Here is a 25,995-nt window from a genome sequence, read left to right on the forward strand (position 1 = left end):
TGTACATGTTACCAAATCAGTGTTGACTACTATTATTAATTAATCAATAATCTACAATACACCATTACTAAACTGCAGTAAGTGTTACTTCTACATTATAACATGTATTATTGTGTAACATGAACGCTCATAAAAAAAGTGTTCATACAAATTCAACAGAAATGTTCTTGGCTCACCCTGAAATAAAATCACCTTGTTCAATTTCACAGTGCAAATATGTATTTAGCATTGAAATAATTTTTACGATTCCTGTAACACAAGTTTGCTAACCTTTCACATTCAACACTTTTTCACTGACTAGGCATTAGAATTATTGAACTCTAATTTAAAAACCAGGAGGATGAAACACAAATAATATTAATGAAAAGATAACTGTTTACACAAATTACCAATCGCTTAAGCACAAACTGTCCTGTTCTTAAAGCACAGAGCACATTAACATCGCTGTCACTCGATCAGAAGTGACCAAGCATTTAAGTTCAGCTTAAAAAATTGAATAGTTTGCACAGCTTAGCACAGAGAGCACAGTGCTCACACAGCCAGGAGAGACAAGCCCTCACAGCTCAAGCTATCCTCTGCATTCAAGTGAACACTAGTCAGTTTTAAAGTTACTTCCAAATAGGAAATCATAATATGAAAGATGACAACTCCAAAACCAGCAGAATTGTACCACTACTGAAGATCATGAGATGATGACAGATGATCAATATAACATAGCTTCCATTTCTTTCCATAAAATAAATAATTGACTATAATGATTCATTACAATAACATTAAGAGCTCAACAGAGAAACAAATCAATCAAGATGTGGCAGTTACTCCAAGAGGAAGGCAATTTCTTGCAGATCCTCCATACACATGTGCACACTCTCTCATAAATGAGATGAGACATCACTTTAAATTCATTGTATCAAACGACTGGAGTTACTGACAGCAAACAAAATACAGAATCTTAACTTCAGAAATACGTCGAATTAGTCTTTGTGCATATACTTGAGTAATTGTGAACATTTAACGAGTTTTAAATCATGGAATATATCACAAAATACTAAATTGAATTTTTTCCAACACGTTTTCAAAACTGTCTGGAATAACATTTAATTTATACAAAATAATGAACTAGCAGAGTTTCGAATCCCTGATTTCTCTTTCGTGAAAATGCTGGTTTAAATTTTTATGCATCTTATTTGAAGAGGCTTCCTAGAAACAGTGGAAATAAACAGATCCTCCAACTTTTGTAAATGATGATTTTACTCCCAACAAATAAGACATAAAAACTGTAAAAGCTTCTTTTCACTAGAACCTTATACTTAGAAAGTTTCAAATTTTAAACAATATGCATGATTCCCTCAATCACAGAGTATAATCATTTCACGGAGTTTTAGATCCACAGCACCTTTTCGCAATCATACAAATTTGTCTTTTTCTCCCCCTTGTATCAAATATGAATTCATCTTCAGGCAAATTTGCACTTATTTTCAACGTAATTTTTATAATACATACCCTTGAACTTGAGACAAATTCATAAAAAAGAACTTGTGTTCCATATACGACAATTAATGTGAAAAAAAATTCATACTGCCTTTCAATTTAGAATTCTATACGAAATAATATTCCTAAGACAATAATAAATCCTTAATTCGTACTTACATAGATCGCATTACATAATTTTTAACATAATTTCTTTCTACTAACACTATATTATACTGAGAAAACTGTCAGCCTAAACAATAAACATGTTATAGATGCAGACATTAGCTCTAACACTTTGAAAAGAAATTTGATACTGTGCAATGTTTCCAAGATCCAAATTGAAAATAATCGACTCTAAAAAAAGTTCTGAACAGTAAGGTTCTCGTGTACTGTGACACGATTATGTAGGTAGACAGGTTTTGACAACTCTATTTTATGTAAACAATTTAACTGAATTTAAACAGTCACAGTGCAGGGACACATGCTACACGTGTTTGTTCACACATATTATATATAAAATGTGTACTTCTCATAAATAATTATAATTTAAATCCAAACAGTATTAGAATTATCAATTGCTCTGGAAATATTTTACTACAGTATTATGTATCAGTCAGTAGTAATTTTACTTCTGGATGATATTTCTATAACCTTTATAGCCTATTTAAAAAGTAAGAGTATTTGTTGTTCATTACTCTGAACCTCAATTTCCACTGTGTGTAAGCCTCAGCAATTAGAAATTCGTGATCTGATTATTTACTCCACCTTAAGAACAAAATGACGACGTGCATCTTTAAGAGAAAATAGGTACTGGAACCAAAAAAATGTAAGAATAATGCTCACAATTACATCATCTGTGTCGATCCTCAAAGATTCCTTCGGTTAGGCTCTGTATTAAATACCTGATACTTTTTATTGACAAGCAAGAAACTATTTAATTATACAGAATGTGCACCAAACATTCCATCAATAAATTACAGGTCTTTGTGTCACTGTAAAATAAGGGAAAGAAAGATGTTCATAAACAGCAATAAACATAACACGAGTATTTTTTCAAGAATTCTTTGGTCACCATTTTGAGCGACATCCTCAGCCAATCAATACGAAACAAGCACATCATGCATGAATACTGTTTTGTGTGATCAATGACAGTGAATCAAAATTATACGAACAACCTCATTCAGACTTGATCAGAATATCACTAAGGTAATACAATGAAGTTTAGTGAATAGTCTCGCCTGTAATTCATTCCTCTCTGAGCTCCAGCTACAGGATTCCTGCTCCAGGCTGCCTGATTCTTACAGCAGCAGGGCAGTAGCTCGACAGAGATCTTAGTTTGAGCCATCGTCATCTGGATGTCGCAGCTGCTTGGTGGTGCCGCCTACCGTGCTTGTTACGGTGGCTGCTGCTGCTGCCCCTCCCCCTGAACCCTCCACGCCCACCTCTTCGCCAGTCACCACGACTGGGCATTGAAGTTCCCATACTATTATGCTGAGGAAAACCATGAGAGGCAGGAGGTGGCAACAAAAGACTAGGCCCTGGAGGATCGTCATCCCCCTCTGGTTCCTGTAACAAATGTGAAGACATATTAATCAATAGCAAAACAGGTAATTTTAATCACAAAACACAAAATAATAATAATAAATAGTCTATTGTTGTAGAGTAACAGCATGTCTGACTGTGAAACAAGCAGACCCGGGTTCAAATCCTGGTTGGGACAAATTACCTGGTTGAGGTTTTTTTCCAGGGTTTTTCCTCAACCCAATAAGAGGAAATGTTGGGCGGGCGGGCGCGCGCGCACGCACGCACGCACGCACTTTTTTTTATCCTTCTCTAATTTATGGATGTATAACAATATACATCCATAAATTAGAGAAGGATTAAAAAAAAAAACACTACCAACATTAAATAAATCAATCACCTCGAACTTCGAAAGTGAATAAACTTTAACCAGCTCTGCTAAGATAGAACATACAGCTAAAAGAAAACTAAAACGTGTAATATTACTTTTGTAATGGGGCATGTTGCGGCAAGGGGGGGGAAAAAAAACACACACCTCCCCCCCCCCCCCCGCCTTTCAAGTAGTATCCTCCAATAGACACAAGAATAAGGAGAGTACAGAACATCCAACAAGTGCTAAAACAGCCAAAGTGTTAGGAAAAACGATTGTCTTCTGATGGATTCCTGCCTGCCCATGAGGGGGAGGGGAGGGGAGGGGGGTAAGAGGGAAACGAAATTACAGCTAGGCTGGCCAAGAAAGGCACCAAAGTCAGCCTAAAGGTGAATTCAATCGAGAAAAATTATATCACAGAATATTAAAGAAGTAGGTAAACAGAAAAGAAGCAACAGAGGAGTAAAGTGGAGAATATACGAGAATTATGGGAAACCAACAAGAGAGAGAGAGAGAGAGAGAGAGAGAGAAAAAAGGAAGCTTTCAGACTGACAACCGGCTATAACTGCAGCACACCTTGCACGAATGAAGATATACTCAACAAGTTACTGCACCATTTGGCATACATCAGGGATGCTGTGACCATCTTCTGCGCTGTTCTGGACTCAACCACAATCATCAAAAAGAAACAAACTTAGCCATACTTTATTGGGATGCCAGAAGGAAAATGGAATAATTCTCCATGAAGCCATAGGAACAACAATAATAACAACATATTAAAAGTAAAAGTTCTTTCATATGTTTCGCATTCACATTTATTCTTTTTTTTTTCTGAGGTATCAGTAAAATTCCTATACTTTCCACGATGTACTGTACTTTTTGGAAACTAAGGCCTACTAATAATTTTTCTTCCAAGAAAAACTAACGACCAAAATACAATCAACTCGGCACACTCACAAGAAGCAAAATAACTATTCCGCTAATACCAAAACAAGTGATTTTTCCCCCACTTACTGGAGTCTCTGTCACAAGTAGGAGCTTAGATTCCTCCGCTTCAGGATCAATGATGCCACCACGACTTTTCTGGTGGCTGAAGAGAGCTGCCATTTGCCTCTGTAGACTACGAAGCTCGTCACTCAGCTCGAACTGACGAGCGTTCTCCACATCTAGCGGAGGAGCTGCAGTCGACAGCAATGCCATATCACACTGTATTGGTTCCCGACACACCGGGCATAAAACCTATACAAATGGTCACATTTGAAATGTAATTTAGTAACGATATTAAATAACATATCGAACAACTTAGTAAGTTACATCAGCACATAGAAAGTATGCCTAAGGTAATTTTGAGTAAAATATTTCATACACACGTGAGTCCAATTCTCAATAATAATTTTAAGGGGGATGATAGGTGAAATTTCTATTTTCTACCATTTTTAAGGTAGAGATTTCATATTTTGTACACTTCATCCCCTTTACAAAAATATTCTTGAATATAAGTTTCATTATGATCAGATGAACGACTGAGCTATTGAAATTAAAAGAAAAAAAAAAAAAAGAAAAGAAAGATATTTTCAAAATTTATCTCCTCTTACAAAATTATTTAACTCTCATGCAAGACTCTTTTTACATCATCTCTGATATGGTTAAAAAAGGATTAAGTATCCAGAATTTTAAATTTAAATAGAAACAAAAATTAAAAAACACACACACATATAATTAAAATTTTTATTGTCCACTATTTTTTAATTTCGAAAATATTCAATTTAGTAAAAAAAAAAAAAAATACTTTGTTTTGTTATCCACAGTATACATAACATGCAGAAAAAATTTCATTTTCGTAGCATCAAAACTGTGAGATCCTTTACACTTTGAACATGATGAAATGTGCTGAAAAAAAGTGTGCAGACGTTTAAATATGACGTAATTTTATACTTCCAAGCGCCATAGAGCACTAAAACTTGCTTAACATATAAATAAGAAATTTCCAATTAATTTTTTCATAAAAAAAAAAAAAAATCAATTTTTGGTTGAAAACTGCCTAAATTTCACCTGTCCTCGCTTAAGAAAAATAATAATTCTGTTAATTATAAGACAATCAAATTCCTGGATGAATTGACTAGCTGAGGATAAATTCCTGTACACAGATGCACTATGTCAAAAACCACTTCTCTGATATTTTATCAGAGATGCTGGAAATTTGTATAACTGTGAAAATCTTTTTATTGCATCACAATATTTTCTCCTTATACTTTGTATACTGAAAAAGTAAAAATCAGTCTTTTCCATCTTGTAAAAAAAAAAAAAACAAAAAATATGACATTTGCTTCAATGTTCTCAGCTCCTATGATGGAAGAAATACGAACCTGACAAGGTGACTGTGGCTGCTGGTTGCGTTGCCAAGCCGGTAACTTGTCCAGTTCTTCCTGATAGCTCTTCTCACTGCTTGTAACGTGGCAAGCTAAGCAATGTGAGTGGAAGTAGTGGTAGCACTGTGTCTTAGTGAAGTGGTCGCCTTCTCGAAACCCATATAGGCAAATTGCACACTGACAAGAAGGCAGGTTGCTAGCTGTCAGGTATTCCTTGACGAGCTAAAATTAACAAGCAGAAAGATGGCATTAATAACCTTATAGAACGTTGTTACTTCTGATAAAAGAAAACCCTGACATCAAATACAGTGACTACGAAGTGAATGTAATACACCTGGTAATGTGACTGTAGATACAATTGTCAAACTACCTTCATAATTATTACTTGCTCAAAAGAAATGTATAACACTTAGTTTCATCACCAAATTAATTAATTAATCAATTAATTTCAAATTTCTCCAGGGCCCTATTCCACAAAAGAATGGTATAATACTTTAGAAGTAAATCCATCTGCGATTTGTACAAATTATGAGAATTATGTTCCACAAAAGTATGGTATACAATTGTATTTTATTATTCCATACTTACTTACTGGCTTTTAAGCAACCCGGAGGTTCATTGCCGCCCTCACATAAGCCCACCATTGGTCCCTATCCTGTGCAAGATTAATCCAGTCTCTATCGTCATATCCCACCTCCCTCAAATCCATTTTAATATTATCTTCCCATCTATGTCTCGGCCTCCCTAAAGGTCTTTTTCCCTCCGGCCTCCCAACTAACACTCTATATGCATTTCTGGATTCGCCCATATGTGCTACATGCCCTGCCCATCTCAAATGTCGGGATTTAATGTTCCTAATTATGTCAGGTGAAGAATACAATGCGTGCAGTTCTGCATTGTGTAACTTTCTCCATTCTCTTGTAACTTCATCCCTCTTAGCCCAAAATATTTTCCTAAGAACCTTATTCTCAAACACCCTTAATCTCTGTTCCTCAAAGTGAGAGTTCAAGTTTCACAACCATACAGAACAACTGGTAATATAACTGTTTTATAAATTCTAACTTTCAGATTTTTCGACAGCAGACTGGATACTTACATATTACAAGCTAAATTACCACTGTTCTGTTCCAAAAAAATATTATGTACAATTATACAGTTTTCTCTTTAAAAAAAAAAGAAGGAAACTAATATTGCTGATGCAAGAGTACCGTTAAACAATTTTATTAGTATTATATCAACACAATTTATTAAACATGGGGTCTAGTAGCAGTGAAAGTGATGGGGATCAGAGGTTAGGCTGAGGGATTCCAGGATGTCCCTCTCCATGGAGATTTCAAACTTTTTGTAACAAAAAAATATAATTTACACCCAATATTAAGTTTTTTTTTTTAATGAAGGGGATTTTAGGAAAGCCTAGTTGGTGACACAAATCGCATAGCTCAGTCTGTTGGCTGATCTTAATTGGTTACGTTTAAACCATATGAATTTTCAGTTTTACAATTAAGAAGTCAGGTGTGTTGTGCTTTTATTGACGTAGTTTTCAATGTTAATTTTGTTTAGCAAGTATAATAATCTTGTTTACTAAATAGTTACAGCATATATACTCGTAGTAAATATAAATATTTACCGGTATTTCAAAGTACAATGGCAAAACAACAGACACTGTTTACTTTTCTTAAAAAGAAAAGACGTACTGAGGAGTCTATGGAAAGAGTATCCGTTGCATTTGATGAAGAGAATTCTCAAATGGCTTGAAGTGAAAGCAAATTCTGTAAACCAGTAATTTCTTGTGTGCTTCCTTCATCCAGCACTGTTAGTGATGAGTCAATGAATAAAATGATTGGACTCGAAATCAAATATAAAAAAATGGGGAACTAAGTAATATTGGCTGTATTTTGATCGCACTTGGGTGATGTTTTTTGTAACCTGTTTGATATCCATTAAAATGATCTTCAAGTTCATGAAAAAACAGATAGGGTATTCACACTTATATCCTTCAAAAACTTTATAAAAGCTACTGGAAGATGAAATCGTCTAATTCAATCGATAAGTAATTATTACTTGTACTAAATTTAGGCAGTTTATGTAAAATGGGCACTTAACATTGGCTATGTGACAATTTTACACAGAAAGATAGCTACCTATTCACAATCACCATGTTTTACATAACAATATCAACATTTTTAAGTTAATGCCTATATATTAACATTTAGTAGTATCTGAAGCAAATATGAACGAATGAAATTTCTATTTATTTAATTGATCCCATTTTCTACGTTCTCTTTTACATAGACAGCCTGTGTTGTTAGGTAAGATAGGAATTATTATTCGTTTTGCTGTTGGTTCCATCTCCCCACACCCCGATATAGTAAAAATCCTCCCCAGGGAAAAAAAGCGTATTTCAATACTGATGAGGATGATATTGAAAATGGTAGAGTTTATAAACAAATAATAAATACTCAATTTAAAACAGAATTTGAGTATAATAAAGGTGGAATAACAGAAAATTGTTGCTGTACAGTCTGTTGACTAAATTTGGTAGTACTGCAATTTGCATCAAACAAAAAAATACGATTACCTTGAGAAGAACTTTTCTCACATTATCTTATCAAAAATACACTATAAACTGTCACAAATGCAAGGAAATATAACATAGTGCAGAAAGATATTTTAGCAGCATTAATTTTTCCCCACAGTTCCTCAAACATATTAGAAATAAGGGACAGGAACATAACCTTATTATAGGCATAAGGTACTAATGCAAGCAGCCTGTGTATACCTTATTATTATGCCATCACTTATATATATTTGCTAAGATGATACGCATCATTTTGTGGATCAAAAAGATACAACTCCATATTTTACAATAATCTTCAGTTGTAATTTGTGATGTATTATTACCATACTTTTGTGAAATAGGATCCTACTGGTCTTGAGTAGTGTTCACTCAGCACAACCTTATCTCGCATCTCACGTGACAAGCATTCAAGGGGGATGGGAATTCAACTACTCTCTCCAAGTTCACATCGTTGTTTCCTAATGCAACATTCTAAGTAAGCTTTCATACCCTTAGAGCTGGTGTGGGCAGATGATTTTTTATATTTGTCTATCTGTTATAGAGAAGGAACAGGTAAACGCAAACAAACCTCACAGAACCCCACTCCCTAGGGCTTGCTCACTTAAGGAATGAAAGTTGAGCTAGTTCCTGCGTAGGCAGGAGGCCATGGCCCTTAGGGGATTAAACAGGCTAGATTTATTTATTCATTCGTTCATTTGTTCATTCGCTCATTCATTTATTTATTTATAGAGATCTGAATGCACAGTTTAAGAGGAGGTTTGGACATAAGTTCATTAACAGTTCCTTTCTAAGAACCGAATCAAAAGAAGACACTTCCCCTTATTTTAAAATCTTTCTTTAATACAAATACAAACGAACTATAGCCTAGTGTTATAGTCCCGTCGCTCTTATTTCCGACAGCCAATCACATTGCAGGTCAGCTACATTTAAACGTGTGCGTCTTGTCATTCACTACTGATGATGTAATGCATTTCCTAAGGCTCAATAAATACTTAATATAATCGCCCGCCATTTTGGCTTTTTCGTTGGCGGAAATCACATGAGGACGTTATTTGCAGCTCAATTATTTGCTCAATTACAGAGCGTTTGATTTATTATCATAGGAGCTACGACATGATAATGTTTACTGGTGAAGCAAATAGATTCCTCATCTGGTAGCTCGGCAACGAAAGAACAAAAATGGCGAATGATACTACCTACCTAGACTTTATAGTCTTCACTTCCTAAGACGTAAGCAAAAGGGAGGAGTCACACCGGAAATAACAGCAACACGACTATAATAACTTTAGAGCTTTAAAAAACTACAGTATACACTTCAGTTTAAAAAACATTACAACAAAAACAGAAAAGGAGTTCAGATAATAGTTAAAGAATTTTTTAATTTTTACAAAATCATCCATTATTTCACATTTACATATCGACTCCATCCATCAAGGAAAGCAAGGAAAACTGTATCTGTTGGATTTGTTATCCAGAGCTTTGTAAGCTGGATCCAACAATTAATGGTTACTCTTTCTCAGATATGTGACTTCAAGTTGTTATCTATTTTATACATCTATAACACAGAGTAAAATAAAAAAAACACATGCGCGTGCAGGCGCACGCACACGCGCACACACACACACACACACACGCACGCGCGTGTGCTCAGTTCCATTCGCTTGTTGACAAAATGGCAGAACGAAATGTGTCATGAAAGAAAAAAAAAATGCAAATTGGGAAAATATTACTTAAAGATACACTACTGTTTAGATTTCGTGAATGGAAGAAGTACCTGTATTCCTGGAATTCGTTTAAAATCTTGAATTTTTTTCGTGTTATTCCATGGTTCAAAAGCGTCTTCTTGAGGTTATGGGAAAAAGTATAAAGAAATGATGCAAAAAAATTGGCAAAATGACAATTTTCGTTGTTGCATGTCACAGATCTCTACTGATACCCCAATCTTATACCAAATAACCCAAGGAATTCTGCTGTAGCAACATTTCATCTCCTCATTGGTCATGACTGCCTGCCTGGCAAAACACCTATATAAGATTGGCATTTTATCATTAAATTGTGTTCTGTGTGAATGAGATGAAGCCACGAACAGAAACCATCTAGTTAACTGAAAGTATCTTCCAAACACTCCTAATATCCACAAAAAATATTGTACTGCAAGACAGGTGATGGCTTCATTGCTAAGATAGCTGAACAATGGATAACAACTGATACATAGATGGAAAATGATGATCTTCACTCAAATCATTATTAAATTCTTCTTCATATCGATGTTCTCCATCTCCTCTTTCTTGTCCTCTTGCCATCCTCAGTTGTCCCGCAGTTACTATGCTGGCCACTGGATTCAAAGTTATCAGGTTGCAAGGGACAGTGAAGTGCATTTCATAACCTCTCCTATCCAAAACCCAACCCCAATCTGCTCGTGGTGCAACCTGCTTTTACAGATGAGGCTCTGGGGACCGAGTACTGGCGGTATAACCACAACATCAGAAATAGAGGAAATGCTATTTCATCTCTTACGCTGGCCTGCCACGGTGTAGAAATGTTCCACAAGTGGTGTTTGTGAGGAAGGTCGGTGGTCTCTAAAACTCCTCCCGGCCAGGTCCGATGGACCCATTAACCAACGACAGGTGTGGCCCTCCAGTCATACTGGGGGTTTACGTGAGTGGGTGATGTAACCACCATTACAAACAAAAAATTGGTGCCCACTTAAAAAACGGTTACACTTATGCTAATTAACCTAATGGCAAATCCTTCAGATAAGTTTTCCGGAGGTAAAATAGTCCCCCATTCGGATCTCCGGGCGGGGACTCTGCAGGACGTCATTTACAGAACATCCTTAAAATTCTCCAATGGAACGCAGGAGGACTTACACAGAGCAAAAAAGCCGAACTACAAACAATCATAGAGGAAAAAAGGGATAGATGTATTTATTATACAAGAAGCAAATGTATCAAGAGATCAACTGAAATACTTTCAAATTTCTGGATTCAATATATATATTCTCCCCAAATCACGTCAAGTAGCTACTGGAATTCTTGCAGGTGTTAGAATAAACATTTTATCAAAATTTAAAGTTATAAAGGAAATGCAACAAGAAGACAAAGCAGAAATTATCCAAATTGAAATCTGGAAAGGAAATTCACATTACACCATATATGGAATATACAATCCACCTAATAACAACTCTTGTCTGGATATAATAAATATACACCGAAAAACGATTTTGATTGGCGATTTTAATGGTCATTCACCTAAATGGGGATACAAAGACTATAATGCTAGTGGCAAAACTATTGAAGATCTATTAAATTCAAGCACTTTAGAACTTATTTACAGGAACGACGATTGTCCTACATACTTACATTATAATGGTCAGTGTACAAACCCAGACCTCCTGTTAATATCATCAGATTTACAAGATAAGACTACACGTGAAATCACTGAAGACCTAGGATCAGATCATAGAGCAGTTATTGCATCCATAATACATCAGGACAAACAAAATAATAGCAAACCAAAACCAAAATACTCTTGGAATTTTAGAAAAGCTAATTGGGCAAAATTTACAGAAGAGACCCAACAAAAATTATACTCCATTCAATACGAAGTATGTACAGATAAACTCAACAATACAATCTCAAACATAATTCTCGAAGCAGCAAAAAATTGGATTCCAAGAGGACAAATTAAAAACTATAAACCCTTTTGGAATGCAGATCTATCAAAGTTAAAAAAAGAAAGGGACATAGCAAGGAAAAAAGCAGAATTGTCCAACAACCCAATAGATACACAAGAATGGCGAAGAAAGGCAGCAAAGTTAAAAAAAGAAATCTATGTAGCCAAGAAAAACGCATTCAGTGAATTTATCGAAAAAGCTGATTATAGAAAAGATGCAAAAAAAGTATACAGATATGTAAATAAAATCACATGTCAGAGAGAAACGAGGAAAGAACCACTCAAATTTAATGGGAAAACGTTCACTTCTAGCAACTCTATTGCCGAAGCCTTCAATAAGCATTATAGCTCTCAACATAAACTTTCTCCTGAAGCTAAAAAGAAGCAAAGGCAGATCAAAAAAGATCTAAAAAAATTTAAGAAGTGTCAAGAACAAACAAACGATATATTCCGCAAAGAATTCACCATAAGAGAACTAGATTCTGCAATCCATGAGTTAAAAGATAAAAAATCTCCTGGACCTGATAAAATACATGCAGAATTTCTGAAACATCTTGGACAAAAGGGAAGAAATGCACTACTGAAATTATTTAACCTATCATGGACTTCTACTGTACCTATAGAGTGGAAAAAAGCAATAATTATCCCTATTCTAAGAAAAGGCAAGACAGGTGATGATATAAATAATTACAGACCAATTTCTTTAACAAGTGTCATTGCAAAAACAGCAGAACGTATGATATCAGCGAGGTTAAATTGATTCTTAGAAAGTAATAACATACTATCAGCAGCACAAACAGGATTCAGACAACACCTATCTACAAAAGAAAATACAATTCAGCTCTCCCAAGATCTCAAAGAATCTTTCAACAAAAATCAAGATACGCTATCAGTTTTCATTGATTTTGAAAAAGCATACGATTCAGTATGGAGGTATAAACTACTTGAAAAACTCACAAAAATAGGCATTCAAAACAACATGCTAAACTGGATCACTCACTTCCTTTCCCAGCGTTTCTGTGCTACAAAATACGACAGTACTTCCAAATTCCGACAAATAAAAATGGGCCTCCCACAGGGTGCAGTACTGAGTACAACCTTGTTTAACATCTACATCAACGATCTCCCCCCAGCTGTTTCAAGCCCAGAAATAAAGACAGCTCTTTTTGCAGACGACATGGTCATGTGGACATCTTCCCCACAAATAGTCAAATCCAAAACTTCAATGGAAAAGGCTCTGATCCTATTAGAAAAGTGGACTGACAACAATTTGATGGCCATAAATACTGATAAAACAACGTTTCAAATATTTAGCTTGAAGAAAAAAATCCCAAAACTAAATCTACAGTTCAAGAAAACAAACCTGAGACAAACATATGAAACGAAATATTTAGGGACAATTTTTTATTCAAAATTATCTTGGAAAAATCATATTGAAGCAGTAGTAAACAAATCAACAAAAAGACTTCCAATTTTAAAGAGATTAGCTGGAGCTAAGTGGGATAGTAATCGGCAGACTTTGAACATCACATACAGAACATTCATCAAGCCAATACTTCTCTACAATGCGGAGGTATTAATTACAGCAAATAATTTCAACCTGAATCGACTAGAAGTATGCCTAAATCAGGCCCTGCGACTAATAACTGGTGCAGCAAAATCAACCCCAATCACGGCAATGCAAGCCCTAACCCAGAACCCTCCAATATATCTCACTCTAGAGGAGCAAGCACTAACACATTATGAAAAAAATGCTACGGTTAACAACAACAAAATGGGGAAAAAAGACTGTTACAACCAAGTTGAAAACACAAACAAGTTTCCTGTCCAAAGTCACGGAAATAAAAACAGCATTGAATCTCCCTAAATCTAAAGAAAACATTTTAAGCAGAAAAAACCCTCTAACCTTCGAACCAATTAACATTCAACTAGATTTAGAAGAACCAGTTACAAAATCTGAAACTTCCAAACCTGTACTAAAAGCGCTGGCATTAGAAGCTGTGAACAATAGATACCCACCAGAAGAATGGTTACATATCTACACTGATGGGTCTACTATCGATAACAACTCAGGATCAGGAATTACGTGTGCGTTATTCTCATTTTATCAACCAGCAGGACATCATACAACAAATTTTGATGTGGAAATAATGGCTATTCATATCTCACTCCAACACCTACTATACAGAATAGATAAATTTCAAAATGCTGTCATTCTCTCTGATTCTAAAGCAGCATTATATGCAATAAATTCATATAAAATGATGTCAATCCAAATTAAAGAATGTCACAAAATGATCCAACAACTTCAAAAACTACAGAAAAGAATTCAATTGCAATGGATAACTGCACATTGCGGAATTGCTGGAAATGAAACTGCTGACTTTCTTGCCAAAAAAGGATCCAATTTAATTCAGAATACAAATACAAGCCTACCTTTTACATCCATCATAAAGAATATATCAGTCCCCTAACTGTCCATTGTGCAACTCAAACCAAGAAATGGATTCAGAACATCTCAAAATCTGTGCTTCAGTGGCTGGTCATGATAATATCTTTGAAAAATATTAGAGTGCAAGAGGTCAAATGACTTCATTGTCAAATGTCTGGCATTAGAAAAAACAACAACACATCCATCAAAAAACTAATTAAAAATAAATATGAAATCAAGCAAAACCAAGCACTATGTACCAAAGCCAAAGATAAAAAATGGAGCATTTTAATAAAAAAAAACAGAAATTATTCCAGAAATCCCACGTAAATCTGCAGTAGCAAAATTCAGACTGCTTACAGAACACGATTATTTGGCCAAACACTTGAATAAAATAGGAATTTACACAAATCCAAATTGCCCTCTATGCAACAAAGAAGAAGAAATGACTGAAGATCATCTCATAACCTGTGAAGTTCTACCTGATGGATCCACCACAGAGAAATATTGGAGAGCAAGAACGCTAATGGCTTCGTTGCCAAAGCCCGACATTAGATAACAACAACAACAACAACAAGTTATCAGGTTCAAACCCAGCCAAGGGTCATGAATTGTAAAAAAGTGTGATGAGATCCTTAGCACGGCTTCCTCTCAAAGAAAGATGAAGCTGTGGGTCATGTCATAGATTTACAACATGTACAAAAATCAAGAATCCTGTCCCTGATAGAGGGCTCCAGGCAAAAATTCATCAGTCATTTTTCATCAGTGTTGAAATTTGGTATTAAATAACATCTACAGTTGAAAGTCACAATAAATAAAACAGTACAGTTTCTTCTATATCTCCTTTCTTGTCCTCTTTCTAGCTTCCCTCACTCTTCTCCTGTTCACCATCATCATCATCTCATAAAGCATCACAATCCAATAACTATATAACTAATATAACAAGATTTGTAATTTTGAAAAACATACCTCAATGAGTTCGTAGATGACAGCTTGCCCTCGGTAACTTTCACATTTCTCTTTAGTTTCCCTTTCTATCCTCCCCAGGACCGAATCATCGAGTCCACGAGGATTTCGTAGAGATGTTACTGGTGGTACATCAGGATAGCCTGGAGGTAACTCGACCACGAGTGTGAGGCAGACGTACTGCTGCAGAGCATCATCGGCAGTGGAAGGGAACAACACTGTCTCAACTGCCTCTGGATAACCACTGCAAACCAACAATCACAAGTGAAAAAAAAAAAAAAAAAAAAACTACTGCAATAAACTAGTTTTTACAATCAAAATAATCTCAAATTTTTCAAGTACCATATATTGGGTCACCCAATAAAATCGGTTTTTTTTTTTTAGTGTTTTATACAGAGTGAACTGTAAGTAATGTCATTCATTTCAGAGCATTATAAGCTATGACAAGATAGAAGAGAGAAGAAAGAAGCATGCACAATCCGAATGGGCCACTGGAACGCAGTAGTAAGAGAAGGACAAGAAGAAAGAACAGTTGGAACATATGGACTGGAGAAAAGAAATGACAGGTGAATCTTTGGTGAATTTCTGAAAAAGAAATGCGATGATTGTTGGAAATACATTATTTCAACAACATAAACGAAGAATATACACTTGGACATGCCCAAGGGACGAAAGCAAATATCAGATAAGACTATATACTGGTACAGGAGAGATTCTGAAACTGCTTAAAAAATGCAAAGACTTTACCAGGAGCAGATATTAACTCAGATTATGTTCTGCTGATAGGTGAAGTAGATATTAGTCTGAAGAAGATACGAGGAAGACAGGTGACGAAGAAATTTGACATGGAAAAACTGAAGAACTAAGAGGAAAGACGAAAATTTCAAGCAAATTTTCAAGAGAAAGCCACTACATTAGAATCCACATTTGAGAATAGTAATGAGTAGGTTCTAGACCCATCTAAAAAGCTGTATAAAAAAAACCAGAAGAAGCAATAGGATACAGATGAGTGAGTGAGAATGAAGAAACCTTGGGTCACAGGAAAAATGTCGGAGAAGCTGGAGGAAATGTTCAATCTTCTTAATGTATCCCGTTGTTTGCTGACAACATAAAGTCCCCTATAGTCTACTGTAGTCTATTCAGTTGTTTTTCACGAGAAATGAGGGGTATTTTGATCAGTGTTCATTATAGATGCCTGTTGCTAGTAGCCAGAGTTGGGGTGTAGTCAATATATACTGCAGGGCTGTGTCTCCTGCAACTGGCACTGATGATTTTAATTTACTTCTTTTGTGGTTTATGGATGGACAGTATAGAAGAATGTGTTCCAGATCTTCATCATGATTATTACACCACAGACAAGTAGGATTATCAGAAATCTGAAATCGGTGTACTTACAACGGAGTGACAATGTGACCTGTTCTGGCTCTTGTTAAAAATGTTTGAACATGTCTGGGCAAGTTTTTGTACATTTCCAGGACATCTGGTTTCTTTTGTACAGACTGTAAAATTTTTCCTGGAGGAAAGAAGAAAATGGAAAAACATCAACATGGGAGAAGTTAGAAGAAACTATAGGAAACTAAATAACGAACTAAGAAGAGAAACTGATAAGGCCAAGGAAGACAGGATGAAAGAGAAATGAAAATAAGTAGAGGATCTAGAGAGAGAAAAAAGATACAATTTAATGTACTGTGATGTTTGGAATTCACAAATAAGAACAGAAAATCCATGTGGTTGATAGAAGACGAAATAGGAAATGAAATAACAAACAAGGACTACTGAACACATGGACGAAATATATAGAAGAGGTATTGTAGGCCTATATGAGACAGGAAATCATCCAGATAAGTTAGCCATAGAAGACAAAGCAACCATATCAGAAGACGAAAAAAAATTTTCTATTTTAAGAGAAGAAGTTGAACTAGCACTTAGGGAAATGAAGAATGGGAAAGCAACAGGAGTTGATGAAATCCCAAATGAGTTAGTGAAATTCTTGGGCGAAGACAAGAAGAAAATTATGCAATGAAATATCTCTGATTGAGGTTCTGGCTGATATGTACATCTATTATCAGGCAGTACATCTCACTTGATGATATGTGTCAGAGGAAGAACAATTGATTGTATGCATCTGAAGTCTGATTAATGTAATATGTAGCTAATCAGCAATGTACGCAATAGAGGGGGAAAGGAACTGGCCATCCTACCCCATTATCTCCTGGCCTAATTGCCTCGTAAGTGGTGCCATATTGGTTATCACTTGTGAGATTCAGACCTGAGTTCGGACAGTTGACTAAACAACAACATGCAACGAAATATGTGAGAAAGGCGAATGGCTGAAGATTTTATGGAGACAGTGTTGATTCCAATACCGAAAAAAAATAATGTGAAATGTAACGATTTCAGGACTATCAGCCTGATATCAGCAAAGATTCTCCTGTGAATACTGAATCGACGTTTATATTCTAAGATGGAAAAAGAGTAGTTTGGCTTCAGGAAGGCCAGTAGAACAAGTGAACAGCTTCAAATACTTGCAGTGTACTATAAGCAGTAATGTGAGCTGCTGCCTGGAAGTGAAAAGAAGGATAGCAATTGCAAAGGAAGCTTTTAATAGAAAAAGGAGCATCTTCTGTGGATCTCTGAAAAAAGAACTAAGGAAAAGACTAGTAAAGTGCTTTGTATATAGCAGTGTACGAGGCAGAAACATGGATATTACGACGAAGTGAAGAGAAGCATTTGAAATGAGGATATGGAGAAGAATGGAGCATGTGAAATGGTCAGACAGAATAAGAAATGAAGCTGTGCTGGAAAGAGTGGGTGAAGAAAGAATGATACTGAAACTGATCAGGAAGAGAAAAACGAATAGGTTGGGTCAGTGACTGAGAAGAAACTATTAAGGATGCACTAGAAGGAATAGTGAATGGGAGAAGAGTTTGGGGCAGAAGAAGGTTTCAGGTGACAAACGACATTAAGATATATGGATCATATGCGGAGCCTAAGAGGAAGGCAGAAAATAGGAAAGATTGGAGAATGGTGGGTTTGCAGTGGAAGACCTGCCTTTGGGCAGAACACTGCGTGTGTGCGTGCATGTGTGTGTGTTTTTTTTTTCCTTCATCCGCATGCTCCATTACATCAAGTAACACTACATGCTTTCTTATACAATTTTATACACTCTTATAATTCATCAAAGTTAATGTTTTGAACGAATTGTACAAAATCCTGAACAAATGTACAAAATCCTTGAGATATCTCTGAATTAGTTCTTTGTTTGTTGCTGGCCAGTGGCCTCTTTGCGTTATTATTTTTCTCTTCAATATTTTCCTTTAGTCGTTCTGGAGTTTGCACTTAAATAACAAATGGTTCACTGTCTGATGTTCTTCACATTTGGACAATGGACTGTCTATGATTCCAAAGTGATGAAAGTTTGATGGCAGTTATTTGCGCGTTGATTGGCAACTTGTTCTTCAGGTGTTCCTTCACAGATGGGAAAAATAGTTTGCAGCCAGTTCCCTTTGTTGTGCTCTCCCATTGACGTTGTCAGGTGCTTAATCCATTTTCTTTTGCTTCTCTGATTATATGACTTTTTGGTATTTGTCGTATACGCTATCTAGTGTATCTTCCATGGCTGCCTCCTTAGTAAGTCTATCCGCCATTTCATTATCATGAAGTCCTACATGAGCTTTAACCCATTTCACGTGGACTGTCCATCTATTATCTTTGAGTTGTTTAAATTTTTGCTTTATTCTTTCTATTAATTCATTTCGGTTTTCATTACTTTTAAGTAGGGCTATGGTTATTTGACTATCAGTATAGTGTGTGTGTGTGTGTGCGTGTGTGTATGTGTGTGTGTGCGCGCGCGCATGCGTGCGCGCATGCGTGCGTATTCTTTGAGATATTTCAAACACAAAAGTTTAATACAATTTTGCTCGTTTTTGCTTCCCTTTCGAGAAAAAAAAATTGTTTTATATGAAACATTTCATAGCGTTTTGGGAAAGGCATTGATTTAATTCCCAATATACTAAGTCAATCCAAGATAAATTATTGAAAGAATTTTAGTTTTGTCCTTTAAATGTGCAGAAATTTGATCCGAATAAATGCAACTTTGTAAAGAAATTTTACAATGTTACATTTCTTCTGATCAAATTTCTGAATAAAGGACAAAACTAAAATTCTTTCAATCATTTACTATCATAATACACTGCTCTCAAACTGACTGAGCATGTAGAGAATTAAATCAATGGCCTTCCCAAAACACGCTAAGAAATGTTTTATATAAAACAATTTTTTCTGGAAAAGGAAGCAAGAACGAGCAAAATTGTATTGAACTTTTGTGTTTGAAATATCTCAAAGAATAACTCCCTGAAATGAATGACATTACTTATGGTTCACCCTTTACTTCGTAAAGTTAGTACAATATTTTCCTTTTGTTTTCAGGTGCAAATTTGGAGGAATATTTAATAATGTTTTAATTACGTCACTGAGAATTAAAATTGTTTTATTTTATTTAGAAACAAAATGATGGAAGATGACAAATGGGTCAGAATGTGTGGTTTACATATGAGACTCATTTCCATCTTAATGCATTAATGGATCACTAAAATGTGAGGTTTTGGGGTTCTGATCCATTGTATGATATCATGGAATAGCTTCTCCACAGCCTTTGAACTATTAGTGAATGTTTTACTTGCATTTCATACAGAAAAAGTCTGAGTTCTTCTTTCAAAATTCTCCTGATGGAGCTTGGCCTCAGTTCTTGTGCTTGTCTTTTGGACTCTGATTGCAGTACAAGTAGGCTACAGCTTCAATATTTTCATGTGTTTCTGCCATATCAGTCCTCCTGAATTCCCTTCGCTCAGGTTAAGAATCATTTCATTTTCACTGAAATTCATTACTACACTCAGCATTGTCTTTGGCATTGGTGCTGATAAAGAATTAAAGTAATTACGATATTTACGTTGTGTCTCTACTAGTAATTTTGTCCATAAATAAAACAATTTTAATTCTGTGTGAAGTACGTAGTTAAAACCACTGTGAAATATTCTCCCAAGCTTTCACAACAAAATTATTGAAAACACAAAAAAAAAAAAAAAAAAAAAATTGTACGAACTTTGTAAAATATGTTGTTGTTTTCTAATGCCAGGCATTTGACAATAAGGTCATTTGACCTCTTGCACTCCAATATTTTTCAAAGATATTATCATGACTAGCCACTGAAGCACAGATTTTGAGGTTCCGAATCAATTTCTTGGTTTGAGTTGCATAATGGGCAGTTAGGGGACTGACATATTCCATGAATTTAAATACTATTATAGTCACAATCATACCATGGTATGAAAGAAAAATTTCACAACCTCGAGCAGGAATCGAACCTGCGACTTCCTGTTTTCCGGTCAGGTGCTCTACCACTGAGCTATCGAGTTCGTCTCACGCCAAAGGCTTGGAATTATCCTTTCATACTGGCGACTCTGTTATAGAGCACTGTCCATAGCATCTGATCTAGTCAGCACTGCTTATGGCTTGAAAGAAACTTTACAAAAACTATAATAGTATTTAAATTCATTAATATGTCACATCAACGGACGTGTATATGTCACCAAACATCGTAAGACGAAGATTACATTTGATATATTCCAATTCTATGCAGGTGTTTGGCCAAACAATCATGGCCTGTTGCCAATCTAAATGCAGCTACAGACGATTTTCGTGGTAACTCGGGAATTAAGTGTGGATTTTGATGCAGAGAGTTCCATTTTTTCCCTTGGGATTGAGTTATCAAATTTTGTTTGTTGAAGTCTAAGTATGTAGATTTAATAAATCTCTTCACAGAGTAATGCGTAGATTTAGTAACAGGTCTGTAAGTAGCAGTGCTGCCCTTCTTTGCTAAAGTATCCGCATTCTCGTTTCCCAGGATTCCACAATAGGATGGTATCCATTGGAACACAACTCTTTTATTGAGTGATAATAATTGAGAGAGCATTTTAGTTATTTCTGCTGTTTGAGATGAAGGTGTGTGTTTAGAGACGATTGATAGAATAGCTGCTTTGGAGTCCGACAATATAACTGCATTCCTAAATTTATTGATGTGGCATAGAAGATTCCTGAGACATTCACTTATTGCAATGATTTCACCATCAAAACTTGTTGTTCCATATCCAAGAGATCTATAAAGTGAGAAGAGACAGCACGTAACACCTGCACCGGCACCTTGTACTCTGGGGATCAAGGATCCGTCAGTGTATAAATGAAGCCAGTTTTGTGGAGGGTACCTAATATTAATTGTCTCTAAAGACAATTGTTTCAGCATTTCAGTGTTTACTTCTGATTTCAGTATTTCTTCTGTTAAATTTAGATTATATTCTATATTTAATAGAGTTAAAGGGTTTGGTTTAATTTGTAAGTTTTCTTTTAAATTCGGGATATTGATTTTCTGTTTTAATTGTTGAACAATGGATATGAAACTTTTTTGAGTTTTCAATCTACAGAGAGGACTGTATGACTGCCAATTGTTTCCTGGTAATCTGATAAGTTTTTCATATTGAATCAGTGCTTTTTCTTCTATTGTCATTTTGATGCTGTTAATATTAGTGAGGAATCTCATAGAATCTATTGGCGTTGTTTTGATTCCACCAGTAATGAGTCTGAGAGCTTGGTTTTGAACATATTCTATGTCGTTTATGAAAGGTGAAGTAATTAAAATTTCTCCGCAGTATGTCAGCACTGGCTGTATAAACATTTTGTATGTAGTGTTCAAAGTATTCCTAGAGCATCCCCATTTCTTTCCTGCTAGTCTTTTTAGAAGGGAGAATCTTTTACGAGCTTTTTCAGAAATGCATTTCAAAAAAATTCACTTTGTAAAATATAAAATACTAAAAACGTGTATATTTTATTGGCGCTCCGAGAACTTAAACCAATCAGCTGATTAAATTAATGCGTCTTTCTCGATAATTTCCCAGAACGTGTTGCTGTACATAGACTAGTTTTACACTAAACCTAAACTTCACAGACGATATTAGATACTGAAATTGACATCCTAAATGATACTATTTCAGTAATTCACAGCATGTTAACGATTTCTGAAAAAATAAAATCCCCTTTTTGCCCATAGACTGTTCCTCAGAAGCAATATGCTGTACACTTTTCTCATGACACAAAATTCATTGTATATTACGTAGTCATCCAGCTCATCCAGACAACATGAAATTTAAATTCCTGAACATTTCGGCGTTCAGGGTAGGGTCATAATGTTGCCTAGACCAAAAGTTCTTTTCCTGGTTGTCCAAGCAAAACCTAGACAGTTAGCAACCCTTCTTAGGAATGATCTTCCTTGGAAATTAGTTTAATAATACAATGGTAATAAGGTTAAGTTAAGTTCGTTTCTGTACATAATTGCAGTTGTTGCTGTACAACACTTAACTTATCCATTATAACTAAACAGAAATAAATCAACTACATCTTAGACCTATCTAAAAAAAAAAGTAATAAGAGAAGATGAACTTGAATCTTGATGGGTGATTTATAGGTACCCTTGAATCATCATGAAAATCTATATGAAAAGTGTTTGAGTGCAATATAGAGAGGGTAATTTCCCAGAATGTGTCGCTGCACATACACCAGTCTTACACTAAACATAAAATTCGTGTACACTAAAACCCTAAAGTAATATAATCTATCCTTTCCTGAATCTGCGACAGGTTAGGTTAGTTTAGGGTTTCAGTATACCTTGCACACAATAAGTTCAGGTTTAGTGTAAAACTGGCCTATGCGCAGCAACACATTTTGGGAAATTAACTTTAACTTCATGTTGAACGGTTGGCATTAACAACAAACATTAGTTGATAATCACATCACATTTCATTTATTGCAACTTTAATTTTAATTTGTTTCATTTTGATACATAGGCTAATTCCCTAACCATGTTATTGGTTTAAGTGTATAATTATGGACCACATAATTTCGAAAAGAACTGAATAAAAGAAGACGGCTTCCCCTCTGACTTAAGTGATAGCGATGCTGACTACAAATTCAGCAAATGGAGTGTGTGTTCATCTTCTGTTGCCTTAAAAAGGGGTAGCCTTGAACCATGCTAACCATACAACCAAAGATTCCCGCTACGTACTTAAAATGTTTGTCTAATGTTGCTTTACTATCCTCAATAATCGACATATGTACAACTGGTGGAAGGACCCAAATCTTGAAAGTAGCATAGATGTTGAATTACCGGTATGTAAAACTGACAGATGAAAAAGTCTGTCAATATATCACTCTCCCATTCATGAACGGTACCGGTACTTCAGGAATTTGAAAAGTTCGTAATGCTAATCTGTATATATGAAACTAGTTTAATTGCAAGTATTTACAATTTTTAAAAATTACGATTTTGTTCACCCATTAAACAAGGAGTTGTTTTCCGTTACTATTTCCGCCATTAAATGTTCATAGCTTCGTATTGGTATATTCAACAAGCGTGAAAGTTGTAAAAATGGGAATATATACATCCATGCATGTTTTTCAATGTAAGATCACTTATTTCAAATTATATATTTTTCCTTCCTTTAAGCGCATGCACGTAATGTAACAGTCTGGAAATTTCGACAAAGGGTAAGTTACATTCATTACTACATTTATATCATCTTATAAAGTTCAGTGATGCAAGAGAATAGAAAAACTGACCTTTCATTTGTTCTCACTATTAATTCGTCCATTAGAATTGCCTTCAATGCTTCCACTTCGTCAACCACCCTGTCAAAAACAAGAATTGACAGAATACATGTGTTTGTCTGAATTAGAAGAAAAATTAAGTAAATTCAAGTTTCTGTAATCCGTTTAATAATACACACCTTTCATCAACATCGTTCGACATATTTTGCGATTTAAATACACCCTCGCACTTTCCACAAGAAATTTACGAGATTCTAAATGTTCTGAACTAAATAATCAATTTTATACGCCAGGCAGAAACATTCAGCGCTTTCCATTGATATCAGAACTATATTCTTGAGCGAATGAAACAGGGTTGACCCATAAATAGTAATATCCCTGCTTACAACCAAATTGCCTTTCATTCAAATATCGAAGTTCGTGACAAAAATCAGAAGAAATGAAAATTTAACTTTAAGATAATGAAATTATTGTCCTACATGTTGTTTAAAAACAAAAAGAAAATTAATTGCAACGCAAACACATGAAACCGAGAATAACAACATGTAATCAGGTAACAAACACCAATGGAAACTATACCACATAGTCAACTTCAATCTTCGATGGTTGCAATGCAGTTTACCATTTTAATTAAAACTTTTATATTGTTATTAAAATAACGTAGGCATCGTGCTACGTAGTAGTAGCGTATAGAACTTCAACTAGCGCCGATCACATAATATTCAATAAATCCCAAACTGTGGTCTGATTCAGTCACACGTCTGCGAATTGTTAGGCCTATTGCCGTGGCAGGGAGCTAAACATGCTTTTATATCGTTGCTTACGGTTTATATACAGTACCGTGGCCTTCTGAAAACTAACCGCTGCAACTTGTTCAGTAAAACCTGACTAAACCGCTACTATCTAGAAATTTCTAGACATGAATACAGTACATTGTAATTAGACATTTTATTTATACTCAACATAAAGACCTTACACTGGCTACAATTTAATCACATTTTGGCTTAAATAACAGATTTTCAGCATTAAGTCTCTCCACATGAAGAACTAAAAGTTTCCTTCTTAAAAAAAAAACGTTCTTTCAACAGATGGTTACGGAACACAATTATTAGGCGTATTTATTACATTTAACAATTTCAAATATCTACAATGCATTTAGGGCCTATTTCAATTTCAAAACTGTCGCATTAGACAGAACATCATGCTTGTTGTTTAGTCAACTGTCTGAAGACAGGTCTGAACCTCACAAGTGATACCAACAAGGCACCACTTATGAGACAATAGGCCAGGAGATAATGGAGTAGGGTGGCTAGTTCCTTTCCACTCCTTCATTGCATACATCGTCGACTAGCTACATATTACACTAGTCAGACTTCAGATGTATACAAACAATTGTTCTTTCTTTGACTCATATCAAGTGAGATGTACTGCCTGATAGTAGATGTACATATTAGCCAGAACTTCAATCAGAGGAGAGGACATATGTCTTAAAGTCTTAAAGAATCAATTTGGTTTTAATGGATTTTTTTTTTTCAGCATTGCTAAAACCTAATTGATTTTTGCTATAAGTACTACCTTATCGATTCCAAATGAAAGTGGGCCTTAACATTCACATAATATACAGCAATTTTTAATCCTGAACCACTTTACAAAAAACGAACGATTCGAGGAATTTTCTTCTCCTTTTTCACATAATTTGTCACACCAAATTGAATGGATCATATCTCTCCATATATTTGGACTGGAGTAATAATTATCTGCAAAATTATAACTTGAATTGTATACGTAAAAGTTTAACAGCTTCAACATATTTATGTGAATTTAGATAATGTAGTGGTACATAAGATGAAGCAGAAGTAATGATTGGCAAATCAGTTACAGCATGTACTCTCCAATAATGTGATCATGTTGATTTGAAGATATGTTATTTATTTCTATAATTGTTAACCACAAAAATTCA

At 35.2% G+C, this 25,995-nt stretch overlaps 1 protein-coding gene across 1 annotated transcript; it reads right to left on the reverse strand.

Annotated features, from left to right (window-relative positions):
- Positions 1-218: 218 nt before the first annotated feature.
- LOC138716429 (E3 ubiquitin-protein ligase RNF25) lies at positions 219-24,356 on the reverse strand. Its single transcript, XM_069849517.1, has 6 exons — positions 24,215-24,356; positions 24,048-24,116; positions 15,387-15,627; positions 5,731-5,955; positions 4,379-4,603; positions 219-3,039 (listed from the first exon to the last, which is right to left on the reverse strand). The coding sequence occupies exons 1-6, from the start codon at positions 24,235-24,237 to the stop codon at positions 2,821-2,823; spliced, it is 1,002 nt and encodes a 333-aa protein (XP_069705618.1). The 5' UTR covers positions 24,238-24,356; the 3' UTR covers positions 219-2,820.
- Between the last annotated feature and the right edge of the window lie 1,639 nt (positions 24,357-25,995).

Source organism: Periplaneta americana, chromosome 16, assembly GCF_040183065.1.
Source record: "Periplaneta americana isolate PAMFEO1 chromosome 16, P.americana_PAMFEO1_priV1, whole genome shotgun sequence".
In the NCBI taxonomy this organism is placed as follows: Eukaryota; Metazoa; Arthropoda; class Insecta; order Blattodea; family Blattidae; genus Periplaneta; species Periplaneta americana.

What these genes read in the sequence shown, in the direction of transcription:
- LOC138716429 (XM_069849517.1), bottom strand. Translation starts at nt 24,237, where the DNA reads ATGTCGAACGATGTTGATGAAAG. An exon ending in TCGAACGATGTTGATGAAAG is followed by an intron (nt 24,117 to 24,214) that starts GTGTGTATTATT and finishes TGTTTTTGACAG; the next exon opens with GGTGGTTGACGAAGTGGAAG. An exon ending in AGCCACAGTCACCTTGTCAG is followed by an intron (nt 4,604 to 5,730) that starts GTTCGTATTTCT and finishes CCATTTGTATAG; the next exon opens with GTTTTATGCCCGGTGTGTCG.